General features: G+C 44.0%; 1 protein-coding gene across 7 annotated transcripts in view; it reads right to left on the bottom strand.

The window, feature by feature from the left end:
• Positions 1-12,493, bottom strand: part of LOC115191847 (bifunctional UDP-N-acetylglucosamine 2-epimerase/N-acetylmannosamine kinase) — a 38,580-nt gene that overhangs the window by 13,501 nt on the left and 12,586 nt on the right. For 5 of the 7 annotated variants that reach the window (XM_029749809.1, XM_029749811.1, XM_029749812.1 and 2 more), the window contains exons 2-7: positions 8,198-8,409; positions 7,255-7,501; positions 6,610-6,817; positions 5,534-5,686; positions 4,873-5,085; positions 4,429-4,516 (exon numbers count right to left, since the gene is read on the bottom strand). In XM_029749809.1, coding sequence (XP_029605669.1) covers positions 4,429-4,516; positions 4,873-5,085; positions 5,534-5,686; positions 6,610-6,817; positions 7,255-7,501; positions 8,198-8,391 — 1,103 coding nt within the window. In that variant the 5' untranslated portion in view covers positions 8,392-8,409. Of the gene's footprint in view, positions 1-4,428; positions 4,517-4,872; positions 5,086-5,533; positions 5,687-6,609; positions 6,818-7,254; positions 7,502-7,922; positions 7,997-8,032; positions 8,166-8,197; positions 8,410-12,493 lie in introns of those variants that run through there. The other 2 variants (XM_029749814.1, XM_029749813.1) reach the window with 2 other exon arrangements.

Below are 12,493 nucleotides of genomic sequence, written 5' to 3'. Positions count from 1 at the left end.
AGTCAGCTCAGCTATCCCCATTGAGACCGTGTCTGTGCCTCGACCTAGGTTGGGCAAAACTAAACATGGCGGTGTTCGCCTTAGCAATCTCACTAGAATAAAGACCTCCTCCATTCCTGCAATTATTGAAAGAGATCGTGATACCTCACATCTCAAAATAGGGCTACTTAATGTTAGATCCCTCACTTCAAAGGCAGTTATAGTCAATGAACTAATCACTGTTCATAATCTTGATGTGATTGGCCTGACTGAAACATGGCTTAAGCCTGATGAATTTACTGTGTTAAATGAGGCCTCACCTCCTGGTTACACTAGTGACCATATCCCCCGTGCATCCCGCAAAAGGCGGCGGTGTTGCTAACATTTACGATAGCAAATTTCAATTTACAAAAAACAAAACAACAACGTTTTCCTCTTTTGAGCTTCTAGTCATGAAATCTATGCAGCCTACTCAATCACTTTTTATAGCTACTGTTTACAGGCCTCCTGGGCCATATACAGCGTTCCTCACCGAGTTCCCTGAATTCCTATCGGACATTGTAGTCACAGCAGATAATATTCACATTTTTGGTGACTTTAATATTCACATGGAAAAGTCCACAGACCCACTACAAAAGGCTTTCGGAGCCATCATCGACTCAGTGGGTTTTGTCCAACATGTCTCTGGACCTACTCAATGCCACAGTCATACTCTGGACCTAGTTTTGTCCCGTGGAATAAATGTTGTGGATCTTAATGTTTTTCCTCATAATCCTGGACTATTGGACCACCATTATTACGTTTGCAATCGCAACAAATAATCTGCTCAGACCCCAACCAAGGAGCATCAAAAGTCGTGCTATAAATTCTCAGACAACCCAAAGATTCCTTGATGCACTTCCAGACTCCCTCTGCCTACCCAAGGACACCAGAGGACAAAAATCAGTTAACCACCAAACTGAGGAACTCAATTTAACTTTGATCAATACCCTAGATGCAGTTGCACCCCTAAAAACATTTGTCATAAGAAACTAGCTCCCTGGTATACAGAAAATACACAAGCTCTGAAGCAAGCTTCCAGAAAATTGGAACGGAAATGGCGCCACACCAAACTGGAAGTCTTTCGACTAGCTTGGAAAGACAGTACCGTGCAGTATCGAAGAGCCCTCACTGCTGCTCGATCATCCTATTTTTCCAACTTAATTGAGGAAAATAAGAACAATCCAAAATTTATTTTTGATACTGTCGTGAAGCTAACTAAAAAGCAGCATTCCCCAAGAGAGGATGGCTTTCACTTTAGCAGTAATAAATTCATGAACTTCTTTGAGGAAAAGATCACGATCATTAGAAAGCAAATTACGGACTCCTCTCTAAATCTGCGTATTCCTCCAAAGCTCCGTTGTCCTGAGTCTGCACAACTCTGCCAGGACCTAGGATCAAGGGAGACACTAAAGTGTTTTAGTACTATATCTCTTGACACAATGATGAAAATAATCATGGCCTCTAAACCTTCAAGCTGCATACTGGACCCTATTCCAACTAAACTACTGAAAGAGCTGCTTCCTGTGCTTGGCCCGCCTATGTTGAACATAATAAACGGCTCTCTATCCACCGGATGTGTACCAAACTCACTAAAAGTGGCAGTAATAAAGCCCCTCTTGAAAAAGCCAAATCTTGACCCAGAAAATATAAAAAAACTAATAGGCCTATATCGAATCTTCCATTCCTCTCAAAAAATAATTAAAAAGCTGTTGCGCAGCAACTCACTGCCTTCCTGAAGACAAACAATGTATACGAAACACTTCAGTCTGGTTTTAGACCCCATCATAGCACTGAGACTGCACTTGTGAAGGTGGCAAATGACCTTTTAATGGTGTCAGACCGAGGCTCTGCATCTGTCCTTGTGCTCCTAGATCTTAGTGCTGCTTTTGATACCATCGATCACCACATTCTTTTGGAGAGATTGGAAACCCAAATTGGTCTACACGGACAAGTTCTGGCCTGGTTTAGATCTTATCTGTCGGAAAGATAGTTTGTCTCTGTGAATGGTTTGTCCTCTGACAAATCAACTGTAAATTTCGGTGTTCCTCAAGGTTCCATTTTAGGACCACTATTGTTTTCACTATATATTTTACCTCTTGGGGATGTCATTCGAAAACATAATGTTAAATTTCACTGCTATGCGGATGACACACAGCTGTACATTTCAATGAAACATGGTGAAGCCCCAAAATTGCCCTCGCTAGAAGTCTGTTTCAGACATAAGGAAGTGGATGGCTGCAAACTTTCTACTTTTAAACTCAGACAAAACAGAGATGCTTGTTCTAGGTCCCAAGAAACAAAGAGATCTTCTGTTGAATCTGACAATTAATCTTGATGGTTGTACAGTCGTCTCAAATAAAACTGAAGGACCTCGGCGTTACTCTGGACCCTGATCTCTCTTTTGAAGAACATATCAAGACTGTTTCAAGGACAGCTTTTTTTCCATCTACGTAACATTGCAAAAATCAGAAACTTTCTGTCCAAAAATGATGCAGAAAAATTAATCCATGCTTTTGTTACTTCTAGGTTGGACTACTGCAATGCTCTACTTTCCGGCTACTCGGATAAAGCACTAAATAAACTTCAGTTAGTGCTAAATACAGCTGCTAGAATCCTGACTAGAACCAAATTTTTTATCATATTACTCCCAGTGCTAGCCTCCCTACACTGGCTTCCTGTTAAGGCAAGGGCTGATTTCAAGGTTTTACTGCTAACCTACAAAGCATTACATGGGCTTGCTCCTACCTATCTTTCTGATTTGGTCCTGCCGTACATATCTACACGTACGCTACGGTCACAAGACGCAGGCCTCCTAATTGTCCCTAGAATTTCTAAGCAAACAGCAAGAGGCAGGGCTTTCTCCTATAGAGCTCAATTTTTATGGAATGGTCTGTCTACCCATGTGAGAGATGCAGACTCGGTCTTAATCTTTAAGTCTTTACTGAAGACTCATCTCTTCAGTAGGTCCTATGATTGAGTGTAGTCTGGCCCAGAGTGTGAAGGTGAACGGAAAGGCTCTGGAGCAACGAACCGCCCTTGCTGTCTCTGCCTGGCCGGTTCCCCTCTCTCCACTGGGATTCTCTGCCTCTAACCCTATTACAGGGGCTGAGTCACTGGCTTATTGGTGTTCTTCCATGACGTCCCTAGGAGGGGTGCGTCACTTGAGTGGGTTGAGTCACTGACGTGGTCTTCCTGTCTGGGTTGGCGCCCCAGACAGGCGGAGATCTTTGTGGGCTATACTCTGCCTTGTCTCAGGATGGTAAGTTGGTGGTTGAAGATATCCCTCTAGTGGTGTGGGGGCTGTGCTTTGGCAAAGTGGGTGTGGTTATATCCTTCCTGTTTGGCCCTGTCCCGGGGGTATCATCGGATGGGGCCACAGTGTCTCCCGACCCCTCCTGTCTCAGACTCCAGTATTTATGCTGCAGTAGTTTGTGTCGGGGGGCTAGGTCTGTTATATCTGGAGTATTTCTCCTGTCTTATCCGGTGTCCTGTGTGAATTTAAGTATGCTCTCTGCAATACTCTCTTTCTTTCTCTCTCCCTCTCTCTCGGAGGACCTGAGCCGTAGGACCATGCCTCAGGACTACCTGGCATGACTCCTTCCTGTCCCCAGTCCACCTGGCCGTGCTGCTGCTCCAGTTTCAACTGTTTTTCCTGCCTCTATGGAACCCTGACCTGTTCACCGGACGTGCTACCTGTCCCAGACCTGCTGTTTTCAACTCTCTAGAGACAGCAGGAGCGGTAGAGATACTCTCAATGATCGGCTATGAAAAGCCAACTGACATTTACTCTTGAGGTGCTGACTTGTTCCACTCTCGACAACTACTGTGATTATTATTATTTGACAATGCTGGTCATTTATGAACATTTGAACATCTTGGCCATGTTCTGTTATAATCTCCACCAGGCACAGCCAGAAGAGGACTGGCCACCCCTCATAGCCTGGTTCCTCTCTAGGTTTGTTCTTAGGTTTTGGCGTTTCTAGGGAGTTTTTCCTAGCCAGCGTGCTTCTACACCTGCATTGCTTGCTGTTTGGGGTTTTAGGCTGGGTTTCTGTACAGCACTTTGAGATATCAGCTGATGTAAGTAGGGCTATATAAATACATTTGATTTGATACTGAATGTTATGGATTATTGTCATATCTGTTGATGGTGGTTGACGCCAGACTGGATGTACAAGGACACTGATTATTCACTGTTGTATTGTATTGATGATGTTCTGTGACTACAAGACTCTCAGGCTGGTGTTTCCAGAACATTTGGTGCTGTCTGATTAGGATATAAAGGACCTGTCTCCAAGAGGCCAGTTAGACATTTTCTCTGCTTCTGTGCTGGGTGGTGTCTCCCTGTTGGAACTTGTTATAATCCTGTAATAACCCCTTTTGTAGAGGTTATGTAATGGTGCTTACCAGGGGTATCTCTTCCCAAACTGCAGCTCCAGGGCATGGTAGATCTTATTCTGAGTGTCTGCGTCTCGGACATGGAGGACGTTTTCACCTGGGAATAGAAAATACAGCTCGACATCCTTTTAGCATTCGTAATGGGTCGACTGGAAGAATGACAACAAAGCAATCGCCAAACACTCATACTGTACTGGCAAATCCTTCAATTAAGAACTATATCAGGAAACATTAAAAAAAGTAACACTGGTTACCACAAGTAGGCCCCTTAGTCTGCTCCAAATGGAGGCCACGCTTGCCTCCATAATGGCACACCATTTCTCCATTTAGTGCACTACTTTTGACCAGGACCCATATTCAAGCACTATATAGGGAATAGGGTGCCATTTTGGACGAAACCCATGATTCTAGACCACCTGGTAAATGGTCATTGACTTCAGTAGACCCACCTACCAGTCTCTCTCCCAGTCTGCCTGGAGCCCAGGTTGATGACGGGGGTCCCGAAGGCCCCCGCCTCTCTGACGCCACAGCTGCTGTTGCCGATCATGGCCCCAGCGTGACACACCAGCTGGATGAACTGCTCGAAGGGCACGTGCTTCACCGCCCGGAAGTTAGGGTGCTGCTCGACACCCTTTTTCCTCATCACGCGCACCATCTCCTTACTTCCTGTTGGGGTCATCACGGAGACGGGACAGGGGTTGTCAGGGGTTACAAGACGGAACGGAGAAGACTGTGGGATGTCTAATTTCATCGACTCCTCCACAGTCTACAGTTGGAGATTCAACTGCAGCCATGTCATGTTTTGCAGTAGTGTTTTGTTGGATTTTAAGTACTGGTCACTTGGTATCTAATCCTTTCTGGGGAAGTTCTACGCCCTTCAAACCAGTCCTAGCCCTAATCATGAGACAGACTGAAGGATTGCAGCTGAACTAGATAAGCAGATACCTTCAACAGAGAAGCCTTCTCACACTATTGACCAAGGGAGGGCTGACACTGTAGCTCCAGCTCCACGATGTGTGTGTGTGTGTGTATGTGTGGTTGCGCAATATGACGGGGCAAAGAGGAGAGAAATAAGGAAAGGGCGACGGAAAACAAACAGAGATTCACCACTGACCTGCGTCTATGTTGGGGAAGAGGACGAGTGTTTTCTTGTTGAAGGAGATGAGGGCGTCCAACATCAGCTCGTAGATCTTGACGGAGTTCTTGATGTCGGTGGTGACCGGGTGCTGCAGGGCCACGATGTAGTCATGCTCCTTCACATTGTCTCCTGTGGATGTCATTTAGAACATTCTCAGCATTCTAGTACTTTCTGAACAGGGGGAAGTCAACAGTCTACCGCTACCACTGTTCTTTCTGCCCCGTAGGGACTAGCTAAAAGCCCCAGAAATCTATGAACTGATTTAACAACATTCTTATAACACGTTTTCTACATCTTTACACGCCGAAGGTACTAGCTACTGTACCATATCACTGTACTATATAGTGGTATATGTACTATACCACTGTCCTAAAGGTTGTAATAAAAAGGCTGGCCCTTTCAACCCGATTGGCCTGTAGCCTTGTCAATCGCCCTTTTAATCAAGCCTCCACCTCATTCCAACCAATCAGGTCACTTGGACGCACTCCAGGGCACCGCCTACTCACGCTCCAAGTTAGGGTGCGTTACCTGTATCTCGAGAAGACAAGTTGTTGGGATGCTGACTGACTTTTCAAATGCCGTTTCTGAAGTGTTGTGCGTCATTTGACGAGTGCGTGTTTGAAATGCTAGTGGGTTCAAGTTGGGTGTGATGTCAGCCAGTGTTAGTTAGAACTGTATGACAAAGACACAGTGACCTTGTCACCTTGGCGATGTAAAGGCAGGCCATGAAACCTAAAACAAAAACGCCATCACTGTCCTCAGTCCAGGTAACTGTAGCAGACTAGGCCATCAAGGTCAGTACTATTTCCGACCAAGAGATCTCTGCATATTCAAAAAGGAGTTCAAAGCTGGTTCTGTGCAGAAACTGTAGCCGTTTTAGTTTGGTTGCATGATACTGACAGCAGAGGTTGTTATTCCCTGCCTGACCAGGAAAAACTCTGGGCCCTGGAACCTGGCTATTAGTCTGGTATACTGCATTGAACTGCGTTCCCCGCTGAAAAAGTTGGAACGCCACTGATTTAGGGGTGAAGGATAGGTACTACTACACGTACCGAGCCAGTTCCTGATGATGTCCATGTAGTCGTCACGGTGATGGGCGGCCAGCAGCTTGTCGTAGGAGGGGCAGCCGGCCAACAGGATGCGAGTGTGGTCCTCACACATGGCGATGAGGTGCTGTTCGGCGGTGCGCGTGCAGCAGGCGTGGTAGTGGGCCAGCTTGGAGATGGCGTGGCGGATGGAGTCGTCGATGGTGCCACTCACCTGGGATGGGAAAGGAGGAAGGATCAGACATCAGAGTAAAAGTCTGTTTATTGTCTCTGTGGCAGTTCCGTTGAGTGTCTGAAGCACTGCTATTGCCCTTAGGGAACAAATAGTTGTTTTTATTGAACCAAGACCATCATTATCTCTGTTATGTTGCCTTCTTTGGTTTCCAGTACTTCTGTGTATTTTTGGTAGCATCGTTATTTTTTTATGGTAATAACTCAGTAATTACAGAGTTAAAATGGCAATTACAGAGTAAATAGTAACTAAAACACACAAAACGACAGTTCAAAAAGTCCTATATCAAATACCAGGTAACTTCAAGTGGAGGGAGCCAACCAATAATTGTATCTAGTTATATTCAGCTCCCAACACAGATATACCCTACTTCCTGAAAAACCTTGAGATACATGACATCCCTTCCTCTATCTCCTCACCTCTCCTCCCTCCAGGTGCAGGATGCGAATGTTCATCAGGGCGGCAGCCGTTGCCAGGGCGAGTGCATCGAAGCGGTCGCCGTGGATGACCAGAATGTCAGGGCGAAGGCGGTGGAGAACATCGGGCAGCTTAACCAGCGCCAGACCCACTGACTCCACCATGGCTGCCTCGTCCTCCCCACGCACGATGGTGTGCAGCTTGGAGCCGATGTCAAAGTCATCCTGCTCAATCATCCGGAACGTGTTGCTAAAAGGAGGACAGGTGGTCAAACCAATCATTTCATTCATGAAAGAATACATTTTAGACAAATTAAAAATACATAAAGTTCATTCAACTAAGTGAAATGAACAATAAAAACACAAAATATCGTCACGGATAAAAACACAAATTCAGACTTATTTCCATTGTGGTCCTCATTTAGGACAGGAGTTTTCCCTGGTCAGGTCAAGCAATCAGAAAAAACTTGAGACATGATTACTCAATTAACACTTTTTCCTCAGAGTGCAAATAAACAAACAACGACTGTCATTGTAAAAACATTTATAAATAGTTGTGATTTCAGCGGATCGGGAAAAACTAGTTCCAGCACCACCACCTCTAGCTCAAACTCACCAATAATCATCAATGAGATGGGATCCCAGCACCACCACCTTCAGCTCAAACTCACCCATAATCATCAATGAGATGGGATCCCAGCACCACCACCTTCAGCTCAAACTCACCCATAATCATCAATGAGATGGGATCCCAGCACCACCACCTTCAGCTCAAACTCACCCATAATCATCAATGAGATGGGATCCCAGCACCACCACCTCCAGCTCAAACTCACCCATAATCATCAATGAGATGGGATCCCAGCACCACCACCTTCAGCTCAAACTCACCCATAATCATCAATGAGATGGGATCCCAGCACCACCACCTTCAGCTCAAACTCACCCATAATCATCAATGAGATGGGATCCCAGCACCACCACCTCTAGCTCAAACTCATCCGGGTTGGCCTTGATGCCAAACATGATGGGCGCCAGCTTGGAGTAGTCCGCCCGGTTACACGTCGCCACGCACACCCGCAGCTTCCTCTTGGCTTTGTTCTCCTCCATCTTGTCAGTCTTCTCTCTCATCCTCTGCATTCTCAGATAGTACAGTTCCTGGTGAGAAGAGAAAGAGCGATGGTGTTCAGAGTTGAGATGCTGGAATGTCAGTAAAAAGAAGCTGTGCTGAAAACAATGAGGTCTGATGCGCCTCATCCTGTTGTGGCATGGTGGATATATGTTAAAGCTAGAATCTACAGTTGCTACATCTGTTTTTGGACTTAGCAATTCATGATATATACCCATTGATTCTTGAAGAACACAACTTATAAAATGCCTCATGAGCTAAGTTCAACTGTCGTACATCATCAGAACCCAGAATATAAACTTGTTTTACTCTGTTTGTAAACAGTGTAAATGTAAACAGACTCAACATCGTTAAAACTATAATTTTGTCATCAAGGATGGTCAGTCATTGAATCCATAGCTCCATCTATGAATCTGAGAGCGGCTACATTTCGCCAGGCCCATCCTTCAGCTTTTTACCACAACAGAGGTGAACGCTTTGTTTTTGTTTTAACTAAAGATTTTAGGATTAAGGTTGAGCAATAACTGACAATCTTCATTGGCTCTTCTGAGGTGTATACTACAAAGCAAGCTAGATGTTCCTCCGGTTTTTATAACGCTAGTCAGCTTCACTTTCCAGCTCAGGTTATATATGTATTACGGATATTGGTCGTGCACCCGCAGCTTACACGAGCCTGCTCGAGCTGGCCTTGTAACTGCGCGTTCATAGGGCACGTGGCTAGTCGAACTCTGAACTCTTCATTGAAACGTCAATCCATGGGTGAGTCAGTGCCACATTTTCATTTGTGCTGAAATCCAAATGAAAGAAAAAGTTATTTTGCAAATTCAGCAGGATATGGTGTGAAATAGGCTATTTGAAGTGTTATTTTATTACGTACCGTTAATGCCGTCTTTGGTATGCACAAGCATAGCATTGATTAAAAAAATAATCTATTTATTAAGTCATACAAAAGTTTTCCTGTGCAGGAAGTTTCAAATGCATTCTGTCATTACGAAATGTGTAATGTGATATCTACTTTAACATTACTGTTTAACACGCAAAAAAACCATTTGATTTAATAAAATATTAAAATGAACACCCGCCACCTGCCAAACGCCGGTAGATTTTGGCATCGTCGGGTAAGAATGTCTAATTCAACAGCACGTGGTCACACTTCGGCCTCTACAATGTGAGGATTTTATAATAACAGCCAAGTATGAACACAAGTACGAGTTGTGATTTAGAGCTAAATAAATACTGCAGTAGCTGTTTTCAAAGAATTTCTGCCATTTTGTTTCATATAAGGTAATCCACAAAGAAATCTAAATCTAACGTTATTGGGGGGGCGCTCAAGATGGCGGCATTAGAGGTCATAGAATTTCTAGCTTAAGAACAATTTAGGGTTCTCTCAAAGTTTATAATTTTAGACTGCACTTGCAATAAAAAAATATAGCCACACAGTGTAGCTATTTTGAATAATTTTGAAATTACTCAAGCCATTTAAATATTTTTTGGCCGATTTCCAACGAACAAGCTAGCTAGCGATTGAAAACAGTTTCAGCATGTTTAGCTAATATCTTCATGGCTAGCAGCATGGAGTCAGGACAAACTGTTGCTGTGATAAAGGATGTTGAGACTTCCAATGGAAAAAAAAAAAAATAGGTATTTCTGAAACTCATTCATATGCTTGTAGTGTAGAAAAGGGGAGTGAAGGGGATTCATACCCGAATACCCCAACCAAGGAGCAGCTTCCAAAGAGGCCGAGAAGCGAACCATCACTGGTTCACCTACAGGACAACATCGTGCGCATCCTCACGGCTTAAATCAAAGAGATTTAATTCACTAACGAATTAAATCTTTGTATGAATCCATTAAGTCTAAGTTGGGGAAGAGTTTCCTCCAAAGGTCGACAGAAGGCCCTGCTGTACACTCCAGCCGCTAACAAATTACCTGTATATGTGGTCAAGAAATGTCAATACTGATGTAATGGTGAAGTTGGTCACCTGGAAGCTTAACTAGACATGATCTACTGGTTTATTGAAACTCTACACTCAAACTGTTGTGATATGTTTAATTTGATTACTGTAACCATTTTTTTAAGGCACATGACACAAAAGCAGGTATAAAAAGAGATTAACAAGGAAGTAAAGCTTTGAGAAAATGTACTTGAGATGTCTAGTACTTTTCTCCCGGGTGCCCTGTCATGGCTTCCAGCTTCAACGCCTGTCATGTCTCCGCTTGTCTTTGTCAATAAAACATCTCAAACTCTGTAAGCCGCCCTGATTACAGAATGTTTCTGAACGTATTATGAATCTACTTCAGTGTTGGTCTAACGCTAAAATCAAATTCAACAGAACCCCCAAAAAGTTTTTAAAAAAAGCCAGAACTGATACCACATCAAGATAGTTCCTAGGCGAATATTTACACAGTATAGGCTAACCCCTGATATGATCAGCAAAACAAAGGAGATGATCTTGGACTTCAGGAAACAGTAGAGGGAGCACCCCCCTATCCACATCGACAGGACAGCAGTGGAGAAAATGGAAAGTTTAAGTTCCTGGGCGTACACATTACAAACAAACTGAAATGGTCCACCCACACAGACAGTGTGGTGAAGAAGGCGCAACAGCGCCTCTTCAACCTCAGGAGGCTGAAGAAATTTGGCTTGTCACCTAAAACCCTCAACTTTTACAGATGCACAATTGAGAGCATCCTGTCGGGCTGCATCACCGCCTGGTAAGGCAACTGCACTGCCCACAACCACAGGGCTCTCCAGAGGTTGGTGCGGTCTGCACAACACATCACCGGGGGAAAACTACCTGCCCTCCAGGACACCTACAGCACCCGATGTCACAGGAAGGCCAAAAAGACCATCAAGGACAACAACCACCCGAGCCACTGCCTGTTCATCCCGCTACCATCCAGAAGGCGAAGTCAGTACTGGTGCATCAAAGCTGGGACCGAGAGACTGAAAAATAGTTTCCATCTCCAGGCCATCAGACTGTTAAACAGCCATCACTAGCACATTAGAGGCTGCTGCCTACATACAGACTTGAAATTATTGGCCACTTTAATAAATGGATCACTAGTCACTTTAATAACGGCACTTTAATAATGTTTACATATCTTGCATTACTCATCTCATATGTATATATACTGTATTTTATACCATCTATTGCATCTTGCCTATGCCGCTCAGTCATGGCCTATCCATATATTTATATGTACATATTCTTATTCCTTTACTTTGATGCATGTGTATTAGGTAGTTGTGGAATTGTTAGATTACTTGTTAGATATTGCTGCACTGTCGGAACTAGAAGCACAAACATTTCGCTACTCGCAATAACATCTGCCAACCATGTGTACGTGACCAATAACATTTGATTAGATTTGTAATGTTACTGAGACTAGGGAACATTGAGAGGTCTTCCACTAGCTGTGAAGTAATGGTTAACTAGCAGCAGAGCGACAGTGTACCAACGCCCAGGCAAAGAGACTCCTAAAACAACTGCTGCCAAAAGAACAAGACTGTAAAGGTTAATTAACTACAGGCTAATATTGACAGAAGCGTCAACAAATAACCCAGCCTGGACCTTCCTGGAGGTGGTTTACAACCAGACTGTGCCAGACTTGGTCCTGAAGTAATCAACTTTGGAGCAGATGATAAATCAATGTAAACTGAGATTTAAGTTCGGTTTTCCCAGACCCACGATTAAGCCTTCTCCACTGAAAATGATTTGTAAAATGTAGGACAGGCTAAAAACCAAGGCTGCTCACCACAGTATAGTTTTGAGGCTTCTCATAAAAGCTTTCAATGACACCCAGTTAAAGAAAATAACTCATGTAGTGCGGATCAAGACAACGGGCCTACATTCAGGCACCGTCACAGCATCCAAACGACAACAAATACTCGAGACACCAAGCTGACCTTTTCCCAATAAACCTGGGATGTCAAGGTATAGCCTGTGAACCGCTCTGACCATCATAAAAAGATATAGCTAGTGACCCAAATGTTGTGACATTCTTAACATAAGGAGTCAAAGCTTTCCGATGACCATCAGGTTAGCCTCATCAATGTATTAGCCTACAACCGAACATTGTAGTGTGTCATCTTGGAAACAAACACATTTT

Source organism: Salmo trutta, chromosome 4 (genome assembly GCF_901001165.1).
Source record: "Salmo trutta chromosome 4, fSalTru1.1, whole genome shotgun sequence".
In the NCBI taxonomy this organism is placed as follows: Eukaryota; Metazoa; Chordata; class Actinopteri; order Salmoniformes; family Salmonidae; genus Salmo; species Salmo trutta.
This window is presented reverse-complemented; position numbering and strand designations above follow the sequence as displayed.